Below are 26,653 nucleotides of genomic sequence, written 5' to 3'. Positions count from 1 at the left end.
ATACATTTTTCATTCATTTTAAAACAACATTTGGTCATGCAAACAGCAAGGTATCCATTCCTTTATATATATATAGATATATATGTGTACATGAGTTTATGTACACAAACATGAATATAAATGCCTATATATGAGTGTATGTGCACATATAGAAAAATAAAAATCCTTACATATAAACATAAGTGCACCAGTGTGTGTATAAATATCATATAATGTGTCTACAAGAAACAGATTGCGTAAAGCATTATTCAGTCTGGGATACCTGCCTGGATCCTCAGAGTCTTCATTAGGTGCCCCTTTTCTCTTTCCATGAGTGTGTTCATCATATCTTAGATTCTACTCAGTTGAAAATTATCTGTATATGTATATAGGTTTGTATGTATGTGTGCATATGTATATGTGTATGTGTATATATGTGTGTGTATCTCCCACTACATTTATTAGCTACATATTACATTTTAAGTATTATAATGCTTTTTATTTGGAATATTATTAAGTGCATCCAAAATATCTTTCCACTTGAGATTCAATGAGAAAAACAGCTCTTATCATTGTTATAAATTTTAACTTTTATTGTAGTAACTAATCGGGGGGAGGGTATAGCTCAAGTGGTAGAGTGCTTGTTTAGCATGCTTGAGGTCCTGGGTTCAATCCCCAGTACCTCCTCTAAAAATAAATGAACCTAGTTACCTCCCCCCCCACCAAAATAAAATAATTAAATATAGTAATAACTAAGCGAGTGATTTTAATAGGAGTTAGAAGATATTGGAAATTTAACACACATATTTCTTTAAATTTATACTTTATTGTCATATGTATGTGGGTGTTTATATTATACGTCTCAGGTATACTTGTATACTTTAAATGCCTAGGAAATGCTTGGAAAAATAAGCATCATCATTAATGAAGACAGGGATTTAATCTTTGGTGGATAATTATGTGCACAAGAAATGCTTTCACATTTATTGAAAATGTTTTAATCCCTTCTTAAGCTGACTGCCACTTTCCTCTTGCGTCTTTTTTTTTCTAGGCTGTTTCCATTTGCCTGTTTTATCTTTTTTTTTTTTATTAAACTAACCATTACCCATAGGCAACTACTCTCCAATCACCTGTGTTGGAGCATTTTAATCTATTGATGGCATTCACCTATCATTATTCAAAATTAATCAAGTAAATTTAAAGTCCTACTCCCCCATTTCACTTTATTTTCCCTTATAACATATCATCTTTTATGCTTGATGTCAGTGAAATTTCATGTAATGGTGATCTTCAATTTCTCTTTTGTACTTTTATATTTATCCATTTCTGAGTACACTGAGTTTCATCAATACTAACTAGCTATTTTACACATTCCACTGTGACTTAGTTTTATATTGTCTTACCAACAAATTATAAGTTGCCTCCCTGGAAATTTCTGTGATCCACTATTGTTTTTAGCAAAGTTCCATTTGAAGTAGGACCTAGTAATAATCAGACAGTAGTCTCTAAAAAAATGAATAAACTATCCTTTTGTAAGAATTGAGAGTTAGGGGAGGGGCAGATTGTATTTTCATGCTTTCATTTTAGCTTAATGATTGGAGATTTAACAATACATAAAAGAAATACGGGAAAGCTAAAGAACATATTGCAATCTTACCTGTTGCTCAAGTGCTCAGCACTGATATTAGTTAAGTACTTGAGATTCTATCAAAAATGGGGAGGCTACATGTAGTTTCTTACTGGATATTTTTCCTCCATCATCTCCACAGAATACCCAGGATTCACGTGTCTTTCTCATGACTTAATGTTGACTTTAAAAAAAGACAGCTCAGCATGGCATGCATGCCTCCGGGGCCACTAATGTAGAGCCTAAGGACAGAACGAGGTAGAACAATTTCGAGGAGACAGTTTGTCAATGTGGGTTCATATAGCACTAAGGGTTTTCTGTCATATACAATTTGAACAGATTCAAAAAGAAGTCAAGGAGTAAAGAAATCTCTGTGCTTTCAACCACAGAGTTTTCACTCATTTATCACCTTTTTCTTCTTCTTTACTTTTTAAATACCTATTAAAATTCCATTGGATTGGATAATGCGATGGGGTGAAGGGTAAGTTAATGAAGCTAATACAGATTTTATTGCTTGCGAACTTTTTGGAAAGCCTTGCTGAGTGCCTCTTTTCCCATAGCTCAAAGCATTCATCAAAAAGATATTTTTCTAGAGATCAGGGCCAGACTTCACAGAAAATAATGACCTATTTATGAAGGCACATGCTATTTCTACTTTAACTATTCTGAATATTTAATTCTTACCATAATACCTCAATGATTGCTTGCAAAAGGAATGAATAAATAAACCACCACAAAAAAACAAAACCAGTTCGTCAGGAATAAATTATTCATAAGTATTGTCTAGAAAAGCATTTTTAAAAAATTAACCAAAGAATGTTGTCTACTACCTAGCTGTGTCCACCAAGGCATTTTATAGGCAAAGGGTGCTATGGTGCTAAGCTCTAACGGCAGTTACAGGGGCCGCAAATTGGACGTTGACCAGAGCCCAAGGTCATTGTACTTGAATTATAAAACAAAAGTCTCTTTCCTTGATGAATTACAAAGCTAACTGAATATATATATCTCTCGTAGTTTGACAGCTGCAAGGAGAAAATGAGTTGACTAGAAGATGTAAAGCAAGTCACCTTCATAGTTCTTTATGAATTAAACACACAATCATACAAGTGTCTTGTATCTGTCTCTGGGATTCTTGATAGCTTTGCAACACTCTAATGTACCAGATTCCTTCCCTGGGCCTGAAGAAAGTTCCTGCTGAGGGTGAAGGCTAAAACCCAGACTGTGCTCAGTTCATGGCGCTGAAAGGGTCCTTGAAACCTTTTGGCGAGGGGGTCCCCTCCCCTCCCAGCACATCTTTCCACGTGCCTTTTCTTTGCAATTTGAACGAGTTGGTTTTCTGTTATTGCCGTTTTATTTCACATCTCTGCTGTGAAGTGAAATTTAGCATGAATTCTGCTGCTCTCTTCTTTGGACGAGATAAAATACCTTTTCTCAAATTGAGGACATTAAATATTACTTGTTGTTTAAATGCTTTCTTGCAACATTGATATATCTTTTCTCTAGCTCATGTATAATAATTAAGGAAGAACAGTGTATTATTTTAATAAACTTTTCTGATAAGCTTGTACTTCCACAGTATATTCATACTTGATAAAGCAATGTTTGTTTTATAAATCTTCTACCATTTATCATACTAGTAACTGATGTATTTTGTCTTTAACCATATATATTATGTATTACCATTGTATTATATTAATGCAACACTATTTGTAACTATTTTAATCCTGTTTTGTTTTTTATTGTTGATCTACGTTAAATGAAACTCTGAAATGTATTGTTCACTTACCATGTGTTTTTAAAAATATTTTTTAAACAAATTATTTCAGAGTTAAACAGTTCTCTCTTTTTGTTTTTCCTGTTACTATGATTATTAATTTAAAGAGCATGAAAATTATTTTTATTTTAGAGAGAATCTGATCCTGTAATTGTACTTAGTGAAAAAGAATGAAGTATTATTTATCGAGAACAATAGAGATTTTTATCTTCTCTATCCACTCCCTAAGATAACTTTCCAACATCCATCATCTTAAAAAAATTATCATGAATTATTCTAAAGCAATTAAGAAATATCCATTTTCCTCCACAACTCACACTAAATTATACTTAAAAATAATTTACTAAGTAATTTTGTAGACAAGACGTTTGTATTCTATCTGTCTGAAGGTCTTTATCGAGTGGGGAAAATCAGATCTGTAAAGTAGTGTGACCTATGGAGTGAGATCCTATGATTTCAAATGCTTTTAACATTCTTCTTCAGTGACTCTTAGTCACTACTATAAGTCAACACCAATTTCTATTAATCACTGCCCAACTCATAACTGAATGAGAAAATGAAATTGTGCATTTGGTCACAAACTATTAACGTAGACTTCTAAAAGTGACAAAATGTTCTGTTTTTGATTTGTCTATAAGCAGGTCTGTTTTACATAAATGGCTTTTTTACAAATTTGAAATGTGAATATATTTTATTTTTTTCCCAGTGAGTACACAATACACAATTCTTTGACAATACTATTAACCAATTTTATGCCAATGTCTTTTCTGATCTAACAACATCAAATGAAACACATTAAGATTTTGGACGCTGTTCGGTGACTTAAACAAACTACAGTTAAAAAAAAATCCATCTATAAAACAAAGTATAAAAAAGTCTACCCACGGCCACAAAATCCCTTATCTTGCAACACTTTAAAGTCACAATAAATGCTTTTGAAAATAATGAGATAAGAAAAATTAGTAAATTGAACTTCATTAAAAAAAGAGTATGGTGCTTCATTTGAAATACGTATTATAGAGAAGCAAAATAAAAGTAACTTCACCTCTAAGATTATGTGGAAAGACATGTTGCTTTATACCAATTCTTGTCATGTAATTCTATAAATACAACATACAGAAACAGATGAACAAATTAGTGAATGTTATGGTTCTGCATATCTTTAATACTGACACACAATTACTTTCCAGTGGAGAAGATAAAAACCACAGTTTAGAGCTCATTGGTACTATAATTATGTTGTCAATAGACAATCAGATAACTTTGTTGAATAGCAATTTGGAAGTGTTCTATCAAACTCATAGAAACTTACAACTCAGATCTCATTGAAGATGTATTTAAATACCCAGAGCGTTAGACTGTAACATAGAACACCATTTAATGTTTTATTACCCAGAGAAAGTCAACTTGCAATGTTTTTACTGCCATTTGGTTACTGGATATCTTAAATGTTGGTCTCCATTTTTCTATACTCTCCACTGAACTGGATTCAAATCTTGTGAAGAAATCAATTGTTCCCATGCCCCCGGTACTATCCCTCCTTAACTGAAATATGGCATAGACAAGATTTGGAGATGGGGCGCAGTGACTCTGCCTGTGTACACAGAGGCGTACCTGAGTTGGGGCAGTGATTCACCCATTTCCCCAGTGCAGACCTTGCGTGTTGAGAACGGAGCTGTGCTTGTGCAGGGTGTGACCCCACAGCGGTTTTGCCTGTGAGTGCGAGATGAGAGTACAATTTCTCCTACCCAAACTTCTTTCTGACAGCTTCTGCAGGCCTCTGTTAAGAACTGTGAATTTCCAATCACATTCATTTAATTGGCTTTGAAATGAATAAAATCATGGTAGTTCTCATGACATTCTGACTTATTAGAAGTTTTTTTAACATACAGCAAGTTGACAAAGGCTTTTGATTTTTGATAGTGTTCCTGAATTCATTTGGATGGCCACAGCATTTTATCTTGCTTTACATCTATGTGAGGAGGCTATTTGGGGTGTGAGATTACACTGACCAATTTCTTTAAAATGAGATTTAACAAGAAATGTGAACTATTCTAAAACAACATTCCAAGGAACCATAAAGCCTGACATAATCTAACCAAAACAGTTAATTTTTTATGCACTGAAGACAATCAAGAAGGAATGATGTTATGCCCTGCATTACTCCAGAAGTCACCTCATCCATATACTCTGTTTCTGAAGTCTTGGTTTATTAGTCACATATACGTGCCAGTTACCAGGGGTAAAAGTTTATGTGTAATATGTGTAATGAATTAAAAGTTTTAGGCAGAATTGGGTTTTAAAGAGGGAACAAAAATGAGCAAAACTTTGTTTGCTTTTAAAAGAAAGAGGTGAAGTAGGGAATTGCATAAATGAAAAATTAAATTCCTCACATCCTACAGTTGTGAATAAGTATGTATTCATTCTTCACAGAAACTTCTCATCTTCCCAGTCTCTTTGTCCCAGAGAAATCCAACTGCATTAAAATTCAGACACTGATGGTAGAAAGTTGATAAAGGGTTTGATAAGTGTGTCTCAGAATTCCTTCTCTTCTGTGAACAAATGAACTCCATGGGACCAAGACTCTGGGGCCCATAAAGACCAGTATGTCCCTCTACTCTCGCCTGTGCTGATGCAGTCTCAGGGAATAAAAAAGATGGAAACATTTGATTATGCCCTCTCTTTGCTTGAACAGAATGACCCACAATTGGCGGCTGAGCCAATAATGCACAGAGTTTGAATGGTCATTCAAACTCGTCCCATATTTTGGAATTGATCCTAGTCATTACATTGAATATTCTCCAGAGTACCAACTACTGAACACATCACAGGAAAAACATGAGGAAGTATAACTAGAAATAGAATTTACAACGGTATAGGCAGCACATGGAAACATGTCACACGTGGGCATTTCAGGAAAACTGCCTTCTGCTTGACTGACTGACTACATGTACAGTAGCCAACATCTGTTTCAAAGTCACAGCCATTTGGACGATACATGACTGATGTTTGGGAACTTCTTGTTCTCAAAGTCGTGAAAACAAATGAGGCAGGACACTGTTATTAATGTCCACTTACGAGGTTTGGTTTTATTTAAAAAGTGTATAAACATGCATTTTTCTCCTTTAAAATTTTTCTTTTCGATTTACTCATTCAAAATGGGTCAAACATATTTTAGTTGGTAGCCAATTTCTGAGGATGTACCATAAAATACTTAATCCAATAAATCTACTTACTGTGAACTGAACATACTCTGAGCACTGCTTTTTAAGCACTTAACAATTTGGCTATACATTTGGTGGCATGAACTTCACTTTTTAATCAAATAAAACACAAAATTGTATATCAACTGCATTGTATTTAAAAAGTCGTGAATTTCAGTGATGCAGCTCTGTCCTCTAGTGTGTTACTGTACATTTAATAGAAGATGAAAGAAGATATTGCAATAGAGTTTTTGCATTTGCAAGCAGCCCGAGTATGTCCTAATAATAAATTGCCCCTTTAACTATTTGCTAGATATTCCAGAGTTCATTTGGGGAACTTTATATTATATCCTGACTTAATGAGCTGGAGAGATTAGTTATGGTAATTCAGAAAATGCTTTTTAAAAAAACTGTAATATAGATACAGCTCTTGTGAAAACACCTTAATTTCCATTTGCTTGTTGTAATTATCAGATGGGTCAATTACAATGACAGGCAAAGTTGATTCTAAATATAACTTTAATTTCCTTTTTTTATTTTTAGCAAGTTTAGTACATCTTTGCTACCTGTGTATCTTAATGCCTCTTCAGTCTTAAGACTTCAACTTCCTTCTTTTGACTCCTGCTTCTGTCAATAGTAAAAGCCACCTTTTTGCTTTTTTTTTATTGACTCAGTTCTTGATGTTCAAAGAAGACTTCGCCAACGCCACTGTTCCTTTGTATCTTCCTATTTCTACACCCCAACTGAAAACTCTCTAATGTGATTGGTTACAACCAGCATTCTCCAACCTAGCTTACAGTACGGAAACTCCCTTCACATTCAGTCTTTTTCTTCATGTCACGAGGAGTAGAGATTTGTGCTTATCACCAAATAAAATTGCAGTGCAAAATTTAAACATAAAAGTTACACAATTAAAAGTTAATATATGGCACCACAGCCTATTAATTCACATATAGTACAACAGACCAATAAGAACAGACAATAATATGAACAGAGCTAAAAAGAGTGAGCTTGCATAGCAATGCACAAAAGAAATTATATACAGAGGAAAATCCTTTTCTTCCTGGAGGGCGAGCTTTGTTTTCTTTCTTTTTTTATATACTCCTGACAAGAAAGAGTTAAGGTGGGTGGTGTACTTAAGAGAACACAAGTAAAATATCTGTGGGGTGTGTGTGGCTGTGTGTCTTTACATTGCATTTACAGTTCTTTTAATAGTACATAAATAAAGAAATTGTTCATTGCACTGTTCGTGTCATCACTTCCATGAGTTCAGACCTGATGGTCCTTCAGAGCAGCTTTGCACGTCTCCTCTCAGTTACTCTATAAAGAGATGAAAAAAAATCAGAAATAAGTTTGCATTAAGTATTCTTTATCCTGATCAGCGTAACAAAAAGCAAAGCAAACAGATACCAAAAGAAGGTCACCTCTTGGATTGTGTGAGGTTGCGAATTTAAGAAATTTTACTTATGGAAAGGGAAAGAAGAAGAAACATTGTAAAATTTAGAGATTTAGAATACAAGTAGACTATTTTTGTGCTTCTTACGAGACTGTAACTCCTCCAACAGTTAAAAAAAAATCTGAGGGGTCCTGAATCAAATTAAAAATTATAAATGTATCTTAATTCAATTGGATTAGTAATAGACAACAATCATGATAACTGCCATTAATAAAGGAATTTAGTTTTGAAAGCACTTTTACTTTTCATTATCTCATGGCATCTCCTAGTGTGAGATGTGAGCGTAAATTACACAATTTTTTTAGATAAGGAAATAGATTAGGAAGGTAGTTTACTTTCTCATTTCACATAACCAGTAAAGGTTGAGAAGATTAGAACTTAAGTTTATTCCTTCAGATAAACCGAATTCAAAGGAGCCGTTGAAAATATTCAGCAAGTATAATTCTGCCATTGGATAGTGAAGTTGCAAACGTTCATGATGAAATTAACACAAAGAGTTCAACACATTTTACTGTGTGTGACATACTGTGTGATCCTACCTTTCTCTATTATCTAGTATTTGATATTTGGAAAGCAGATTAGTTATACCACATAGCAATGCCAGTTTTCTGTTCGAAAAGAGAAATGTATTTATATGTTTTTATAATCAAAGTATTACAAATTAACTGCAATTAAAGATTAACTTTTTAAGGTTGACTGTCTAAATTTAAAACAATAAATAAATGAAGGGCAAGAGGGAATGAGGAATTCCTAAGGAGGTTCTTCAAACTACCAAGGGGCCTGCATTTCTTTACTTTGCTCAGTTAAAAAGGCAAAGAAAACTACAGAGTGAACTATGTTTAATTAACTTATATTAAGATTAATTTCCTAAATTAATTGCCTAAATTATGCAATTTTTATATTGAATATTTCAAACTTGAAACAGAAGAAATATTTATCTGATTGATGTAAATGGCAATGGTCTCTGTTATGACCAAACCTGCTCAAAATCATAATTTATTTTTTTCTCATAGTAAAGCAAGCTTTCCACAATTCTGAAATGTGTTTATTGTGGCAATGTTATTGATGGGGTTCAGGACAAGCCACCCCAAAATACAGTACCTTGGCATATTGAATCTCTTAAGGTGGGAGAGTCTGAAAAAACAGCAGAAGCAGAAAGGTCACCCTGACCTCCCCCACCTCATCCTTCTTCCCTGAAACAGGCCATAAAACTCCTATGTGACAGGTACCCTCCCTGTATCTAAGGAGGCAAGACATTCTTGTCACCAGATATGGGGATTTTGCGGCTGAGAAATCTGTACACACAAACCTCCTTAAACTAACCCTTATCTTCTTAGTTACTTCACCATTTACTACCCATAGCTCAAACCCCTTTGTCTTATAAAATCTTTACACATTTACTGCTTCTTTGTCTAAAAGGATAGAAAAACTTCCTGCCCCAGTCACTTCCTTGAGTCTTCATTCTCTTGCGAAGGCTTCCATGTATATGTTAAAATTCAGCACACTTTGTATGCTTTTTCCCTGCTAATCTGTCTTTGTCAGTTTGGTTTTCAGACCCAGTCAGAAATAGTAAGAGGGTGGAGGAAAACTTTTTCCTCCCTTACGTTATTAACCCAGTATTCTTTCTGAATGACATTAGCCTGTTAAACATCCTAAAGCACTTACATAATTCACCTGTAAACTGTCCTTGACTATTTGAACCCATATATCCTATGTCAAGAAGGTCGCTGGCATTGCGCTGGTGGCTTCCCCTCAAGGGCTCGGCTTTCCTGGGGCCAGTGGATCCCTTAGAAGAAGCCGTTCCTGATGAGCTGTGACCCCCTGGAGATGGGAAACTGGGCTTGCTGTAGGGCACCAAGGTCTCCTCTGAGAAAAGAAACACAAAGGGCTGAGTTGAACAGCAACAGGGAAGCAAAACAAACTTAACTCTAAATCTAAATATTAAGCTCAAGGCGGGCAATTTTATTATCTCACTCTTTAGTAAAATTAAAAATAAGATGCTTAATAAGGCCTGGATATTAAAGGAATTTCCATGTGCAAGCAACATTTCCTACGAGAGGAACTGAAGCATGATTAAATTAAAAGAGATCTTGGGACGAGTATATGATACTATATATCCTATGCAAGATTTAAATTCATTATAAAAGAGATCTGCATACAATGAATCAACCCTGTTGTTTAACAAAAGCACTTTTGAGAATAATTTCTGGAGTTCAATGAGGCTGCAATTTAATTTTTCCATTAAGATGGAAAGAAAATGGTTTTTTGTTTAAATTATGGCAACATTTTCTCAATCAGTGTAAAGAACTATATATTAGTTAATAATATAAGCTTCTTAAATTTCTATTGTTTCTTGGAATAGAAATATATTATTTGAAAGGCTGTGTATTTCCTTAAAAGAAAAACTCACTCATTTTTATAGTGTCAATATTCTTTTTATGAACCATCTCTCTACAAACAATTCACGATGTGCATTACTTAATACTTGGAATTAATTTTTTTCTTTCTTTCTTTTTGTTTTTGCTTGCTTTTTCTTTCCTTCTTTCTTTTTTCCCTTCTCTCCCTCTCCACACTATTCTGCTTTTTTTTTTTTTTTCTAGGTACAGGTTATTATTACTGTGATTAGATGACTGAAAAAATGCTAACTGAATTTAGTATTTCTCTTCTTAGATAGTCTTTAAGGACAAAAATCTCATGATTTTTCTCTTGCAGCCTTAATGATGTAAGCTTCCTAAATGTTTCACTATATCTGGATACTAATATTATCATCTTTCAGCCCTTTCCTAGTAATATTTTCTAAAACCTTAATAAACAAGTTGTGATGAAATATAATTATTGAGAATGCATGAGTAGAGGACATATCTGAAAAGACTGAGCCCAAGTGAATAAATAATGGGTAAGAAAACTCTTCCAATTTTCTTTTTTTATGTGTGTATGTCTGTGTGTGTGTGTGTGTGTGTGTGTGTGTATATGTGTGTGTATGTTTTAATATGCAGTGAATCCTAACATAAGAAGAGATGTTCCAGAAAATACATTCCTATAACCAGCTCAACATCCCCCCTACAAAAAAATCCAACCACAAGCCATGAAATTGATTTTGTGACGTTTCCAGAAAGCTTGATTTATAAACAAAAACATTTCCCATTGAAGTGTTAACAATCAACTAAATTTAACCAGTTGGAGCAAGTGCAGGCCCAGTTTAACCTTTTTTAACGTGAGCATTCTGTGATTGCGTACTTACTTGCAACTTTATTCCCGTTAATTTAGCCATTTGACTGAAGTGAGTTCTCTCAAAATGACTAGTTACTTCAGTCAACAATGACTAAATTGGTTGAAGGCAGAGATTCAACTGATACTAAAGATGCAATTTAATGGTCTTAAAAGTACTCAGTATAAACATTAAAAGGCAAAAAAGAAAAATCAAATGGCCTCCTGAGCACCACAGATGAAGCCTGGAGGTCTCCTGGGCTCAAAGACCCCATGCAGAGGTTAGCTCGAGGGACAGCCCCCACTGGATTCTGCCTTAAGGGATGTGCCGGGAGCTCTGAGGCGGAATTCTGACCTCAATGAGTCATTCCAGGCAGATGCATTTCAGGCGCCCTTAAGCAAGCGGCACTTCTAAAATACCTGGTAGAAAAAAAAATGGTAAAAGTCCACACATTCTTGGGACTGTGCAGAACACACCTGGTCCAACACCTTGTTTGTGGAGGGCTTTCCGTGTGTCTTCCTGGCGTTCTGTGCAGTTTATCCATTCCTGGGTTTGTCGCTGCCACTCTAGGGACGTTTTAGCTGGACAATCCAGTGAGCTCTTTGTGTCTTCTAAGTTGGATGCTTGTTGTCTCTCCAGAGAGCTTCCTTTTCTCTCTGTTGAGTTTTCCACGTTACCAGCATGCTGGCTCGGGCCTATTTGCTGCCTTAAACCCTGACCTGGAGGGGGATCTGGTGGTGGTGGAAGATCTAAAAATTTTGAATAATGTTTAGAATGGACTAAGATGTAATGAAAAATACAGGTTTTAATTCAAGATGAAGAAAAACTCTTGCCCTCCTAAAGGTATCACCCATGCAAAATAAATTTGGGCGGGAGGTGGGGAAGGTCAGTTATTTATATCCACAATGCACATCACTGATCTCTTTGCTATCTTTTGATCACAGTGTCTTTGAAATAAAATCTACTGGTTTTATCCAACTCTTATGCATGGAAAGTGTTTTCAATTGCACATTGAAGCTAATGTTCCAGGTGTGAAGGGAAGTTCATGGTTTCTCCATCTTTAATCCATTGTCCACTGCCACCTTGCCAAAGTAGAAATACCATGACACAAAATGACTCAAAATTCTAGCCGCTGTGTTAATAAAAGGCCCTGAGAGGATGAAAGCTGCCCTGCCAATCTCCATAGGAAATGTTGCCCTCGGGAAATTAAGAATCGTATGCCATATCATATGCCGCAGCATGCGACTGCCCTTGCCCAAGTATGTGGCACATTTAGCAATAGTCAAAGGGTTGAGCTAACATTTATTAAATGCAATTAACATTCTGCCTGACAACCAATTCTGGCTGTTCGTTTCATGAGTTAGCTAATGAGTTACAACTAATATATTATAATCTTCCAGGGTATTAATTTTAATAAGCAATAACCAACGTTCAGAGTTTAGATAGAATATGCTTCCTGGTGCTGGAGTAGACAATGCATCATGAACATTCGAGATGCAGTGGGATAGATAATTTTTCATAAAAGCTCTTTACATTATGTATCAGGTATGAAAAAATTAAAAGTTCCAATACTCAGCCAATTTCTCATTTTCCTTCTATTAGCTCTTCAGAACATGACCCTTTTACATTTTGAATGTCTTCAATTGTGAAATCACAGTCCCTTCTTTCATATTTCCTTAAGTATTATACTAGTTCTGTTGTACAATTTATACTATTATACTAGTCCTGAAATTACTTTGTTGATTTTGAAATTTTCTAAACATTCTAACATTCTTTTGGATTATTTTCTTCTCATTTTTTTTTTTTTTGGCATGCTCTTGATCCTTAAAGTATCAGCAATTACATTATTTGCTCACAAAGATCAAATATCATGTATAATATACTTATTTTTATCACTAAGATAGGATACTATATACAACATAGGTAATTATTTCCCATACCAGCTTAGCAATGGCACATTTGTTTCTCATAATATTGTTTGTGAAATTTAAAAGGGAAAAGCACAAATTCCTGTGTACAAAAGATAGTTTCTGTAAGGAATGCTAAGTAGCTCCTTTTAAAGACTTTCTTAAGAAGCTTCGTACTCTCTTTTATGAGCAAATTGACATGGTCCTCCACTGAACTGACAATGAAAACCTCCTGAGCATCTGCTCAGCATTTCCCAGCATTCCCAGTTCTCATGTATGTCCTCTTGTTAGATTATGAATTACTAATCACTGAAGGGAACAAGATCTCTATCTGGGAGAATAAAGTTGCAACTGAAACACTTCTCCCAAAATGAAAAGCTAATCCAATATTGAGAGATCTGTTGCTTGAATAATCCACCAATGAGTTTGGTGTTTCCTTTATATTCAATAGTGACTTCCTTCAGTATGTATTATTATAAATGCAAATTAATTATTTCATTTGAGTTATTGGACTTAAGACTGCCAGGAGGGAAAAATGATTATATTTGCTTCCAAAACAACATATCTTGTCATTGATTTTTATTCTCCATCAGAGCAGCTTAATTTTTAAAATGGCCCAAATGGCATCTGCTTATGCTAGCTAAAATTCTGATGACTATTTAATTTAACCTGAAATTACATGGCTACATAATTAAGTAATATCCTTGGAGTTTGTATATTCTAAGAAGAAAGAACATTGCACGCACATTGAAATAAACAAATTGGAAAAAAAGATGAGATTAAGAATGGCTGTGGAAAAAAATAAAAGTATGTAATCAAATATGTTTACTTAAATTAAATTTATTATTCATTTCTCTGTTGATTCATTTCAACTAAATCAATTCGCTAAAGAGTCTCTTACTGGCCTACTGAGGATTTGCTTTTGTCAGGCACACAACAGTCCAATGATATATATGCCATTTTTATGCCCTTTTTTTAGATAGGAAAAAGAAGGCACAAAGAAATCAAGTATCTCCAGCCTGGATCTCTGCTTCCGTGAACTCCAGACTCAGCTAACTAAATTCATACTGGAGAGTTCAGCTTTGATGTCTAGAAAGCAATTGAAAGTTCACACATCAGAACCGAGCTCTAGACCTTCCTCAACCAAATATGCTTCCTCTCTGGTGTTCCTCATCTCAGTTACTACAAGTTGGCCAGAACTTGGGAGTAATCTTTGGCTTCCTTGCTTTAGAGCCTTTATTAATGTCACTAACAAATCATGTGGGCTCTGCCTTCAAACTATGCCCAGAATTCAACCGTTCTCATTGCTTCCACTGATTCTCTAGTGCCTATGCCTGATATTACTCCTACAATTTCCTGTGTGGTTTCCATAATTCCACAGAGAAGCACAGTCTATCTCAGCATGACAGCTAGAATGACTTCTTTTTTATAAAAAACATAAGGAAAATCCTATTGTTCCTCTGCCCTAAACATGTGCACACACACACACAGGCAGGCACACACCTTCAGTGGTTTCCCATTCACAGTAAAGAGCCATGTCCTTGCAGAAGCTTAAAGGTCCTACAGAACACTGGCCCTCACCGCCTCACCTGACTTCATATTGTTTTTGTTGTTCCCTCTGCTTCAGTCACACTCCTCTTCCTTTCAATGAAACATTTCAGGACTCCACTCACTGTTCTCATTTCCTGGAATGACTTTTCCTCAGATAGCAGCATTGTTCTTTCCCTTGTAACTTTCCAGTTTTTTCTCAAATGTCATCTTGGTAAGCCTTTCCTGAACACTCTACTTTAAAAATATCTCCTCTCACATTTGTACCTCTCAACTTCCTCTCTATGATTTTTTCCCTCTATTTTTTCCCACTTATCTTCATCATACTTATTTTTATTTTTCACTTATAAACTTCTCTTTCTGGAGTTTAAGCTCCAGTTTTGTCTGTATGGTTCTCATGGCCTATAATTTGGTATGTGCTTAATAAATATTTGAATGAATAGATTCATAAATAAAGAAATTTGCTCAAAGTCAAAGGTGGATTGTGGCAGATCTGGGCAAGCACTACTTCTCAGATCAGACAGTAGGAATGAGGGGAGAACAGGCTGGAAGGAGATGACCCAGGGAAAAAAGGTTGACAGATAGAGAACTACTTTAGCTGCCTCCTTTGTTCAGTACTGGTCGATGTATTGGCTTTCAAGCATACCCTCAGGCTTTACACAAAAAAAAATAGACAGTTTGGACTGAACAAGGCCTGCTTAGATGAAGCTTTATTCAAGGGAGAAGAACACTTCTTAATATGTGTGTGGGTGTTTGCGTGATCTTTGAGACAGAAACCGACATTTCCCACCATTACCAGTTCCTCTTTTTGGACACCAGGAAAGATTACTTTCCCATTCCAGTAGTTAGTCTGAAGCCATGTGACTGAGTTCTTGCCAATGAAACAGAAGTGACAGGTGCCACTTATAGGCCAGGCCACAGAGCTTCCAAATAATCACCTATGTTCTCTCTTTCTCTCACTCAGAAACTAAAAAAGGTTCCATGTTGAAAATAATGGTGTCCAATATTTAAGAAGCATACATTTTTATACTACCACTTAGAGGACAGCCCCCTGACCTTTATAAATCTTTGTGTCCTTGAGGAACAGACTCTGACTGTGCTAAGCCACTGAGGGATAGAAGCTGTTTGGTATAGCAGCTAACAATAATTACCCTGATTAATACACTCATGAAATACAACTGTAAAATCTATAATGCAAAACTTTTAGTGTGAAATGTCTATTCATTAAGTGCGACTAGACAGCAACCTTCCCTAAAAGAACAGTTTGATTTTACATATAAATACTATAAATTTATTACTGATGCATAGATTCATACCATATCAATGCTATGACACATACATTTGCTGTGAAATAGCAATATTCTTCAGGATAATCCATAGAATGCATCCAAAATAAATATCCTTGTATCATAACTAAAATATCTTTGGGTTAAACACTTGGGAAGACTTGTGAGCCAAAATTTCCTCTGCAAGATCACTACTTCCAAAATGTATCTACATAATAACATATAATAACGCATAATCCTTTAATAACATATAATCCCTAACCTTTTTTGGAATGCTGGTAAATCTGAAATGCTAGGAACCTGTTTGCATTTTAGAAAGATAAGTAATAATATTGGTCATGCTTTCAACTAGGAGGTAGCCTGCTTTAACCAGACATTCTGAAAAATTTTTCAAGGGAAGTTTTAGGAAGAAAGAAAAGGACTCTCTATCTTGTTGATTTATATTTTATAGCTTTCACGTATTCTGGATATCATCTTCAAACATTTCAGAAAAGCCACAAAAAAACATATGGTACCTGGATTTTTCCCCCCTCTTTCCTTGACAGTCATAGTAGGAAAATTACACAAAAGTACTAATGCTGAGATTTGTAACTAGCATATCAGCGAGAGTAGTCTTTTTTATTTACAGGGAACGAGATCAACACTATAGACAGCCTTAAGTGCCCAACTAATGTTCAGATCATCTGAGGCAGAAAGGCAGTGGTAAGCATTTTTGCTCACCACAGGACATCCACTTAAAGAGAATCAAAATCTTGATTGTACCCTTACCCTCCTACTCCATAGAAACCCTTCTCAATGAAAACAAAGTAAGCAGAAAAGATAAAGTGAACCTGAAGGCTCTTGGACCAAGTTATTTTTGACTTTAACAGTCTTCTTAGTATTATAAAATGACCAGTCTTCCAGATAAAGACCTACTCCCAAACCAGTAAAGAACATACACTTCTTTTCCCACTAAGCCTCATTCCATCCTACAATGGTAAGTCTCAGGGACTGAGATGAGTGCTGAGGAGAGGTCGTAGCTTCTCAAAGTTGACTGCACGTTCAACTCACCCGTGGAGCTTTAAAAATACCCATGACTGGTTTTCACCCAAGAACAATTAAATCAGAACCTCCAGGGTGTATTTTAAGAGCCCCTCAGATAGTCTCAGTGTACAGTTTGGCTAGATTCAACCCTTTGGTGTTTAGTAGTACTATCTCAGGAAAAAAGCTTTTGGCTTGTAGGAGGTGGTGCAGAGAAGGGGTAAGAAGTTTACGTTTGGGTCCCACATGAAAGTGGGCTCTTTAAATCCATTATCATACCTATTTCTTAAGATAGAACTTCAGGATAAATACTTTTATTTGAGTATTTACACGTGAGGATTAAGTTTAACACAGAGCTGATGCACTACTCATTATTGAACAAGGACATCTTCCGATAATATTGTGTTTCCTGAAACTAGCAGTGATTAAGCAAACAGTCAAAGATTGGAGGGTACACTTAAATAAAAGGATGGACACAAATCAGCAGGCTGTGGCCCATGGGCCAAATTAGGCCACTGCATTTTTTTCCATAAAGTTTTACTGGAAATAAGTCACACCCGTTCATTTACTTTTTTCTATTGCTGCACTATAGGAAAAAAAATGGTAGCGTTGCTTAGTCTTGACAGAGACTGCATGGTTCACTGAAGCCAAAAATATTTACTATCTGGATTTTTCAGAAAAAGTTTACTGACCCATCAACCAAATGATCTGTAGCATATTTTTAGCCCTGGAATTCACGACACTAAATAATTACTAAATTGGAAATCACTTCACAGTCTTTTCCACGTGTGAAATGCCATCTAAGATATTTTCATTTAATTTCAAAAGTGATCCAACAACATGGCAAGTGCACAGGCTACTTATGTCTTCTTCCTTAATCTTAAAAGGGAATGCTCATTAAAAAGCACTCATGGAAAATGCCAGAATGGCGGAAAAATCAACATTGCAAAACAGTATGGCATATATTTATTTTTTGGGGCTGGGTAATGTAGAAGTAACTCCAGACTGTTTAAAAAAAAAGGGGAGGGCGTTTTACTTAAATAAGACCACATTGCCAGGTGTGCAGTCCGGTTACGTGACGAGGCAATACCTACTCTACCAGAGCTCCTCCATCTACATCAGTGATCGCACAGAGCTCGTCTCTCCCGTGAGGAGACAAGAGAGAAGGAAACCAACCTACCATCTGGCAGTCCTTCCCTTCGATGAGGCAATGCTGGTTGTGGGTCCACTCGGCCTCCCTTGTGTTTTTTAGTGGGCCGAGGCCTCTGACTCTGACTCAGGGCTGCACTGGTGTTACTGTCAGTGGAAAATGGGCTGGTTGGCCGAGGCCTCTGAGAGGAGGTAAAGGCTTTGCCTAAAAGGGAAACAAAGGGAATGGGGTACAGAGACTGTTATTATAAGACATTGATTCTGTCTTGTATTTCTGCTCTTGCTAAGACTAACCTCTAAACCTGCCTAGAGATGCCATTTGAAGATACCAAATACCAGTGCATCTCCATAGAAAAAATATGCCCTGCTGCATTTATTTTGTCCAATTTTTATAACCAACACACCCTCCACTGAAAAAATTCAAACAAATGAATGTAAAACAAGTCCACCAACCAAAAGCTCAGTATTCCTTGATAATATTTTTATTTAATTTTGACAGTCTTAGTGCTACTTTCATAGATATATGCAAATTCATGCAGCTTTTACTTCTTAAAATTAAAGAAGCTATTTCTGAAGTGAATTATATACTGTCTTATTTGTTTAAACACGTTTCACCCTTGGAATCTTACAAACTCTCTTTGAGCACAGAAAAATGTCCTCTAGGAATTTCATTTGAAATTTTACATGAAAGGTCTGCTCAGACACGTATTTTAAATTGACTTCACCAGAAAACGCAGAAACATTAGTGTACAGTATAGGATAGGTAGCAGGTTAAAATCACCTTGTCTATCCCAAGTGCAATAGGTGTTTTCGGATGAATAGTATTGTATCTGAGCAAACTCCAATCTCTCATTGAAAAAGGAAATATGCCATGTCCCTTTCTTGTAGTTAAGTGTACATATGCAGGTAAATTTATTCTAGGAAAAGGTTAGCTAATACATTTTCAACATCTTATGATGTTAATAACAGGTTTATTATGGTGTGAGAGGGTTGGTTTATGTGCATGTATTTATCCTCTTGTGTATGTTTTCATTTCACCACAAATTATTGTATGCAGTTACATTTTAAGTCAATGTGACATAATACAGCTTAATGCTTTATTAGCTATTAGCATACATGCAAGAACTGTACTCTGCTTTCTAATTTATTAGTTTCCTTGCACTTTCTCGCTGCTCTGCTTATAGCTAGACCACAAAAAGGCACTCAGGCAACATAAAGTTTCTGACTTATGCCTTATAAAGCAAGAAAATTCAAATAACCGTTACATTACAACATATTTTAGTTCAGATGCTATATGAAAAATAAACCTCTGCAATGCTTGGAAAGTCATTTTATTTTATTTGAAGATACCTAATGCATACTCAAAAGAAGTAGTATAATGGTATAATGATGGTATAATTCAAAGAAAATTTCCATGACTCACTTTTATAACCTGAGAGTTTAGTGAGGGGTCACAATGATTTTTCTTTACTTTACTATTTGAATACTATTAAGATTTCAAAAATGCATTGAGCATTTCACTAGTTTGTTTCATAAGGTAGTCAGTTTAATTCCGATATCCATCAGAACTTTCTGATATGTGCATTTAAGAAGTATACCTAGTTGTGTTACAGCATGTATCATGCCAGTTATTTAGTTTCAGTCAAACAAATAATCACAAAATTATTGATCTATTAATAGAGTGAATCCCAAATTTACTTTTGAGATAACGATCAGAAACTGGAAAATTGCATAATTGGTCTTTTATATTATTATTTATTATTCTCATAAACCAAAATTAGATTGTGCTACAGAGCAATGCATGAGTAGTCATCATGTTACTCAACTTGCAAATGCAGTGGGTGTATTTTTAATTAGCATCCTTTAAAACAGACAATAAATTATTGGATTAAAATCTTAACAGCCAAACAACTAATAAGACCATCAGCCATTTGAACAGTTAGACTGACAGCCTCAGACCCATTCACTCCATGCTGAGAAAGCCTTCCCAGAAAATGCATTTGCAGAAAGAAATGGGGCAAAGGAAAGTAATGGAGATAAAAGCTGAATAATTTTAATCACTGGGTAACTTATTGATTGTGTGAGAATTTTGCAAAGCATGAGTTATTGAAAATTTAATGGCCATCTTAGTTGCAGCTTAGCTGTAACGTAAGAAGGAAGCATATTCCAATTAATCAGCAGAGCCGTGAAGGGAAAGAGGAATAAAGACTAGAGGGTGGTGAGTAGGAGCCTGTTTCTGGCTCTGCAAAGGGAGCATCAGAAGAGAGTTCTGGTAACTGAGCATCCAAACTATGTTCATGCATATTAAAGAAAGCCCTGCAGTCAGACTCGCTGAGGAAAAAGAACAGGAGATAAATAGCTCAGTGTCCAAAGGCCAAGATTCTCTCATGCAAAGAGTGTCGACTCAAAGTCTACCAACCTGTTCTTGTAAGGCTGGTTCCCTCCAGCCTAAAACCAGCTTTATCTGCTGCTGCCACCAGTGCTTGTGCAAAACTGCCGCTGGCAAAGATGGAGCCATCTGAGGAGCTACCTACACTAGATCTATGACTAGAAAAGTTACGATCCTCGTCAGATGCAGAGCCCCATCCATTTACCATTGAACCTAAAAACAAATGTAGTTGTCTAGTGAGTTGTATATAGTGGATAGCTCATCTGCTTGTACACACTATACTAATGAACAAGTCGGCTGCCTCCACTCCGCACTCTTCCTTGAGGTAAGTCTGCCTTCATCATGACTTCTTTAGCCATATGCAAGCATCATCCATGTTTGGGACATTTCTAGTGCAGAAGAATGAAGCTCATTTAAAACCCGAATCTGTTTGCAACACGTGAACAAAACATGTTCTGTATGGTTCCATTCTTACATTGTTTAAATTATGACACCATTATTTTCCAAAAGAGAATTGCTATGTAGATTTTAAAGCCTGCAGTTCAGAGAAAAACATTTTTACTGAAAGAAATGGTGGTGTATTTAAAGTCAGTTTATCAAGGACTCAGTTGAACCAATAGGGTGACTATATTTTGAATTTAATGCCAACTCTAGTGATAATTTGCAGGAAATCTACACTTTCATACTATAGAAGGGCTAGAAATATTTCAAGATTTTACATAAAAGTTAGTTACTTGGGAAATAACAAATATGAATTATCAAAAATGTATAAATAATATTAGAGCAAATACTTAGAATATAACAAAAAAGTTTTTCTTTGGAAAGTTCTAGTTTTTTCAAAGCTCAGTAGGAATTCTTCACTTTCTAATTACTTTAAGAACTCCAGTTACCTTTTTAATATTAATCTTTATTTTAGAATATTAACCATTATAAAGAATAACACTGATATTAATATGGATCTTTCTGCAAAATGCAAGAAGGCCATAGAGGAAAAGAATCAGTTTTATGTAAAGAGCTGCAAAATATAAAGATACTGAGAAATAATGCTTATTCTTAATTTTTAGCAAGTCATTTACAATTTTACACTTCTTCCTTAGACCAAAAAAGGCTGAGACCTTAATCTATTATCTAATACAATTAATATTACAATATTTATTTAGGTTGATGTACCATTAATGTATGACATAATCAAATACCAAATGTTGCTTATCCTAACTTTTTAAAAAGAGAGGCGCAAAGTATTTATAAGAAGCTAATTTAATATCTTGAAATAAACCAACATATAGTCACATAAAAGAGATTAAAGTCAAGTGCCATAGGTTTCTTTCCCCTTTTCTCCAGTATTTCAGAGACTACAGTACAGTTAGAAGTGTTGTCATCATAGAGAATTTGTACTTTTAGTGAAGGGCCAGGATACAATAACACGGGTTCATGCACTTTTGAGACAAGAGAAAACAGAACCCGGAGGGGTTGGAAGGATCAGAGAAGTTAAAAGGGTGTTAAGTGTAGCAGAGAAAGATAGAGTTTTGATTCCATGTGCCAAAAGCACAGAGATACACTTTTTACTTTCCAAACAAATTCCCTTGACACAGGCCACTGCAAGGAAGCCAAGATAACACCAGCAACTGAGCCTCCTCTGAGAGAACCATTTCTGAGTTAATCATCACAAGTCAAGGACCAACAGCCCAAAATGAAAGGAGAAATGATGCAATCGGCATTGCAATATAATGCTACAGTAGATAAGAAAAAATCAAAGTGATTCAGTCAGTGATCACAGAAGAATGCGAAACCCTAGAGCTGAGGATACTTTTAAAACATGGGAAAGTTCAGTCCCGGTCCCTCTTATGTCCTGTTTTCTGTGTTTCTAAATGTCTGCTGAACATCTGCAAAAAATCTGTGCTGACTCTCTGAAACTCATTCTCCAAACAACCATCTCCTTTTCTGCATCTCCAGTTACATTCCTAAGCCCTTCCTAATTCATTTCCTTCTAGTCCCTTCCATCTTCCTCATTGCCATCCGAATTACTTTTTTGAACCACTTATCTCTTGTTCTGTTATTCCATTCAAGCCTTACCTAGTTTGCTGATTCCACATTTAAACACCAAATGAGGTATCTGAGATCATTGCATATCCAGCCCAGCCTACCTTTGCAGTCCCATTCCCTCTGACAGCCTGCACAGTTCCATTGCCTCACCTCTATGGCGTTAGTTCTCATTCCTTTGACTCACTTCTGGATTGTTACTAACTCTATTAACCACCACCTAACTTCATAGTCCAAATCAATATCATCTGTTTTATCACTCCGATTCTGCCTCATCTTCAACCCTGCCTTAGGAGAATCAATCTCCCTACCTCCTGTGTTTTTTAAACAGTATGCATACAGTAGCATATCAGGTCTCTACAAACGACAGTTTGTGGCTTATACATGTTTCCTCTTCTAGAGAGTGGAACTCTGGAGATTAGAAACTATATTATTATTCATTTTTGTATCTCACATACAGGGACATCACACAGTAAAAATTCAGTAAACATTGGGCATAATGAATTAGATGTCTTCACTATATTCATTATTCAGTATAAATTCTGTATGTGATTCTATTCCATGTGTAATTTCCTAGCAATGGCCTTATTTTAGTTACAGAAAAAAATGTACTCATAAGAACTTCTAGAAAATGTATTAAATGAGGAATATAAGGTCAGTCAACTCTTGTTGATTACTCAGACAAGAGGGAAAGCAGTGATGTAATTAGTCCTTCCTGTGAAGATTTCCACATGCATGTTTGCCAATCCTTAAACAAATCAACTATTTCCCTGTCTCTGTGTCTTTGCTCTGTTTTTATCTCAATCACTAATGCTCCTTACCATGGTCTCAGAAATCTCAGTTATTCATGAAGTTTTCTCTCATGCTTTATTCTCTTCCCTGGGAAGAGAGGGACATGGATGACATGGCTTCCAGTTGGTGTTGGTCAGTATAGAAAGATACTTTCTTTTCACTACTCTCAGTAAGCGCAAAGCGCAAAAAAAAAAAAAATCACTAAATACATGATTTCAGAGTTGAAGAGATGTGTGCCATAGAAATTTGCTCATGATGGGCAACAGGAAACCTCATCAGCTTCAACTAAAGAGGGGCAAGAGCCCTCAGCGTAACATAGTTGAGTTTGCCTTCAAAATGGAGGGCACACACACAAAAAACAATAAACAGAAGGAAAAATGTTTTCTTTCCCTCTTTGTCAAGATATCTGTCTTTATCTTTGACTGCCCATCGACTCTATCTGAGATATAGCATATATATGATATAAAGAATGGGTACATTTGCAGGAGATATTTCTAAAGAGAATTGGCACTATGCATGAATAAAAAAGTATTTAACATATTTTAAATTTCCTCCATGTTATAAAATTGTGAAAATTTATTTAACAATTACTGATCCCTCTCTGTGGCTACCATTCTTTCTTTAGATTTAAATACCAAGAATGATCTGAAGATTTCTGTAAACTATTACAAAACAGGAAGACAATGATGCTAAGAAAAGAAAGACATTGATTCATCAGTTAGAAAGTAGGCTATTTTTGTGATAACCAGTTTTCTTTAACAAATGTAAATATAAACATGAAAATTGAAATGAACACTTAGGTAAAACAGCTCAGGCAGAGATTCTTCACAAATTACAAGCAATCCATACCAATTTGACATGTTATAGCCAAACATAATTAACACATATTTAAACATTTAATGAAAAATGAATTTGTGTCACATAGCCAGATTTATTTGTGTTTACATTTTCCATCTTTCCAAAGTTCTCAGGTTTAAAAATTGCTGAAAGGCCAAAAAAGTCTCAAATTTATTCAAGCTGTTAAAGAAGAACTGCAGATAGGACATTAAGTTGTTGCTCAAATGTTACTGAGCAGTAAAATACCATGATAAAGTGGCATCTTGCTGTGTCTCCATTACATCTTCAGCACTAAAATTAATTTATGATCAGTCATCAATTCATTTACATGTCGTTTTATGCTAACTCCTTCCTTGCTGATAGACGCTTATCCTTAGATCCATTAAGCTAGAGTAAAGTGTATGCTTTGTAATATGACCTTGCTAATTGTTGCATTACCATTTTTATGAGATACAAAAACTGGCTGTCCCCCATTTTTTCAGCCAATATTTAATCCAGGAACTCTTCCTATTAAGTGCAATCTGTCTAACTATCTGTTAAATAAAATCTTTAGCTCTAAGTGTCTTTGGACAAATCAATCCAAATATTGACCTCTGCCTAGATGTAGAAAAACATGCCTAATTTTTAGAAGTCCTTCTTTCCCTCAGATATATTGAATATGCATCAATTCACCTACATTCCTCAGAGAGAAAGGACTGTGTAATGTACATGGAAAGTAAAGTAAGAAATTAAAAAAATCTCTTCCTTGGGACCTCTGACATCTGCTAACTTGTTCTACTCAAGTAAAAATTGAATATATGATATTCCCCTTTTATCTGTTAAATTTGAAGTTTGTATTTAATGTCTTTTTAAATACACCAAAGCGCTAAGAAAATTATTTAATGACTTTTAGCATTATCTCTGAAATTTCCCTATTATGAAAATATTTCTCTTAAGTTTTTGTAACAAAAGCAAGGCGTCAGGTCATGTTTTTAAGTGGCCAATTCTCTAAAAGCTGTGTGGTCTAGTAAGGTGGTTACGCTGCCAGGTTCTATTATTTTCAAAATGATCTGCTTTGGGACTTTCAGCAAAAACCTCCAAAGACATAAAATACAGAAAATATAGAGCCCCGATTCCCTTTCAACCATAGTATTTACGTGGGGCCCAAAAATCAAGGAAACTTTTACTCATTTCACTTCCCAGCACTCACTCTCAGCCTCATTTTTTGTGATCACTGAGGCAGTTAGAATCCTGGCTCCATGCTCAGGATATTTTCCTCCTGCCCTCTCTCCTATTGCTTTCTGTTTCTTTTTCCCTGTGGTGGTGGAGTCATTAAATCCAGGAAACACACACCCTTGACTCCCACCATGGAAGTCAGAGAAGGAATTATCAAAGGCATCCCCCATTCCATTACCCAAAAATGGTGGGTTTGGCATTTAGGAAGAAATAACTACAAGCACATTCTGGAAGACTGAAACAATTCTGTGTTTGCTTTCCAGACAAAAAAAGAATGTGATGTGATGTAATCAAAACACTTCTGTACTTTATTACAACCAAATAGGTTTAAATTGTAAGTATAAATTAAATAAAAATTATAAAAATGCGATTCCCTTCAAAAAGTGCTAATAGAGTTGAATTTTGTTAGTGTGAGTCACTATAACTGAATATAGAACTAAATGTGAGAAAAACAATTAATAAATGTGACATCTAAAAATTACTGTTTTTAGTCTTGATTAAGTGTATGGGGGTGAAAACTGATGTTTCTAGAGATAATATAATATGTTGTATTTGTATAAATACATATTTATTCATACATGTATACATGCACACAGAAAGGGAGAGGAGAGAGACAGACTAGGAAATCATTTTCCTCCTGAATATGCTAAATCCAGAAATGAGAAGAAAGTTGAGCATTTCCAGAGCAAGGATCATGATAATTTATCTTCAGAGTAAGACTGACTGATTTTGAACATTCTTATGCCATTTATCAGGTGGGTGACCTTAAAAAAGGCTTTAAGCCCCTCTGTGACTCAATTTCCTTATCTATAAAATGAGAATAAAAATAGGGCTGTGACAATTAAATAAGTTAACATACAACAGGGATCAGCAAACTTTTTCTATGAAGTGCCAGATACTAAGCATTTTCCACTCTGCTGTCTCTGTCATATATTTTTCTTTTTGTTCCTTGTTTTCTTACAACTGTTTAAAAATGTAAGAAACATTATTAGCTCACTAAGCCACACAGAAAGAAAACAAGCCACTGTTTAGAAGAATCAGGAAGAGGGCTCTCAACTGGCACCCAACTTGCCCGCACCTTGACCTTGGACTTCTCAGCTTCCAGAGCTATGAGAAATAAATATTTATTGTATAAGCCACCTAGTCTATGGTATTTTGTTATACCAACCCAACCAGCCTCAGACACTGAGATTATGGGCTACAGAATTCCTGATACTTTCCTC

General features: G+C 35.4%; 1 protein-coding gene across 6 annotated transcripts in view; it reads right to left on the bottom strand.

Annotated features, from left to right (window-relative positions):
- Positions 1 to 4,052: 4,052 nt before the first annotated feature.
- Positions 4,053 to 26,653, bottom strand: part of ROBO2 (roundabout guidance receptor 2) — a 1,149,410-nt gene continuing 1,126,809 nt past the window's right edge. For 2 of the 6 annotated variants that reach the window (XM_032489698.1, XM_032489713.1), the window contains exons 25-29: positions 20,577 to 20,759; positions 18,189 to 18,362; positions 11,724 to 11,996; positions 9,705 to 9,905; positions 4,053 to 7,903 (exon numbers count right to left, since the gene is read on the bottom strand). In XM_032489698.1, the coding sequence (XP_032345589.1) occupies positions 7,902 to 7,903; positions 9,705 to 9,905; positions 11,724 to 11,996; positions 18,189 to 18,362; positions 20,577 to 20,759 (833 nt within the window). In that variant the 3' untranslated portion in view covers positions 4,053 to 7,901. The remainder of the gene's footprint in view (positions 7,904 to 9,704; positions 9,906 to 11,723; positions 11,997 to 18,188; positions 18,363 to 20,576; positions 20,760 to 26,653) is intronic. The other 4 variants (XM_032489706.1, XM_032489727.1, XM_032489717.1 and 1 more) reach the window with 4 other exon arrangements.

Source organism: Camelus ferus, chromosome 1, assembly GCF_009834535.1.
Source record: "Camelus ferus isolate YT-003-E chromosome 1, BCGSAC_Cfer_1.0, whole genome shotgun sequence".
Classification (NCBI taxonomy): Eukaryota; Metazoa; Chordata; class Mammalia; order Artiodactyla; family Camelidae; genus Camelus; species Camelus ferus.
Note: the sequence above shows the minus strand (reverse complement) of the source record. Positions and strands in the feature narration are given on the sequence as shown.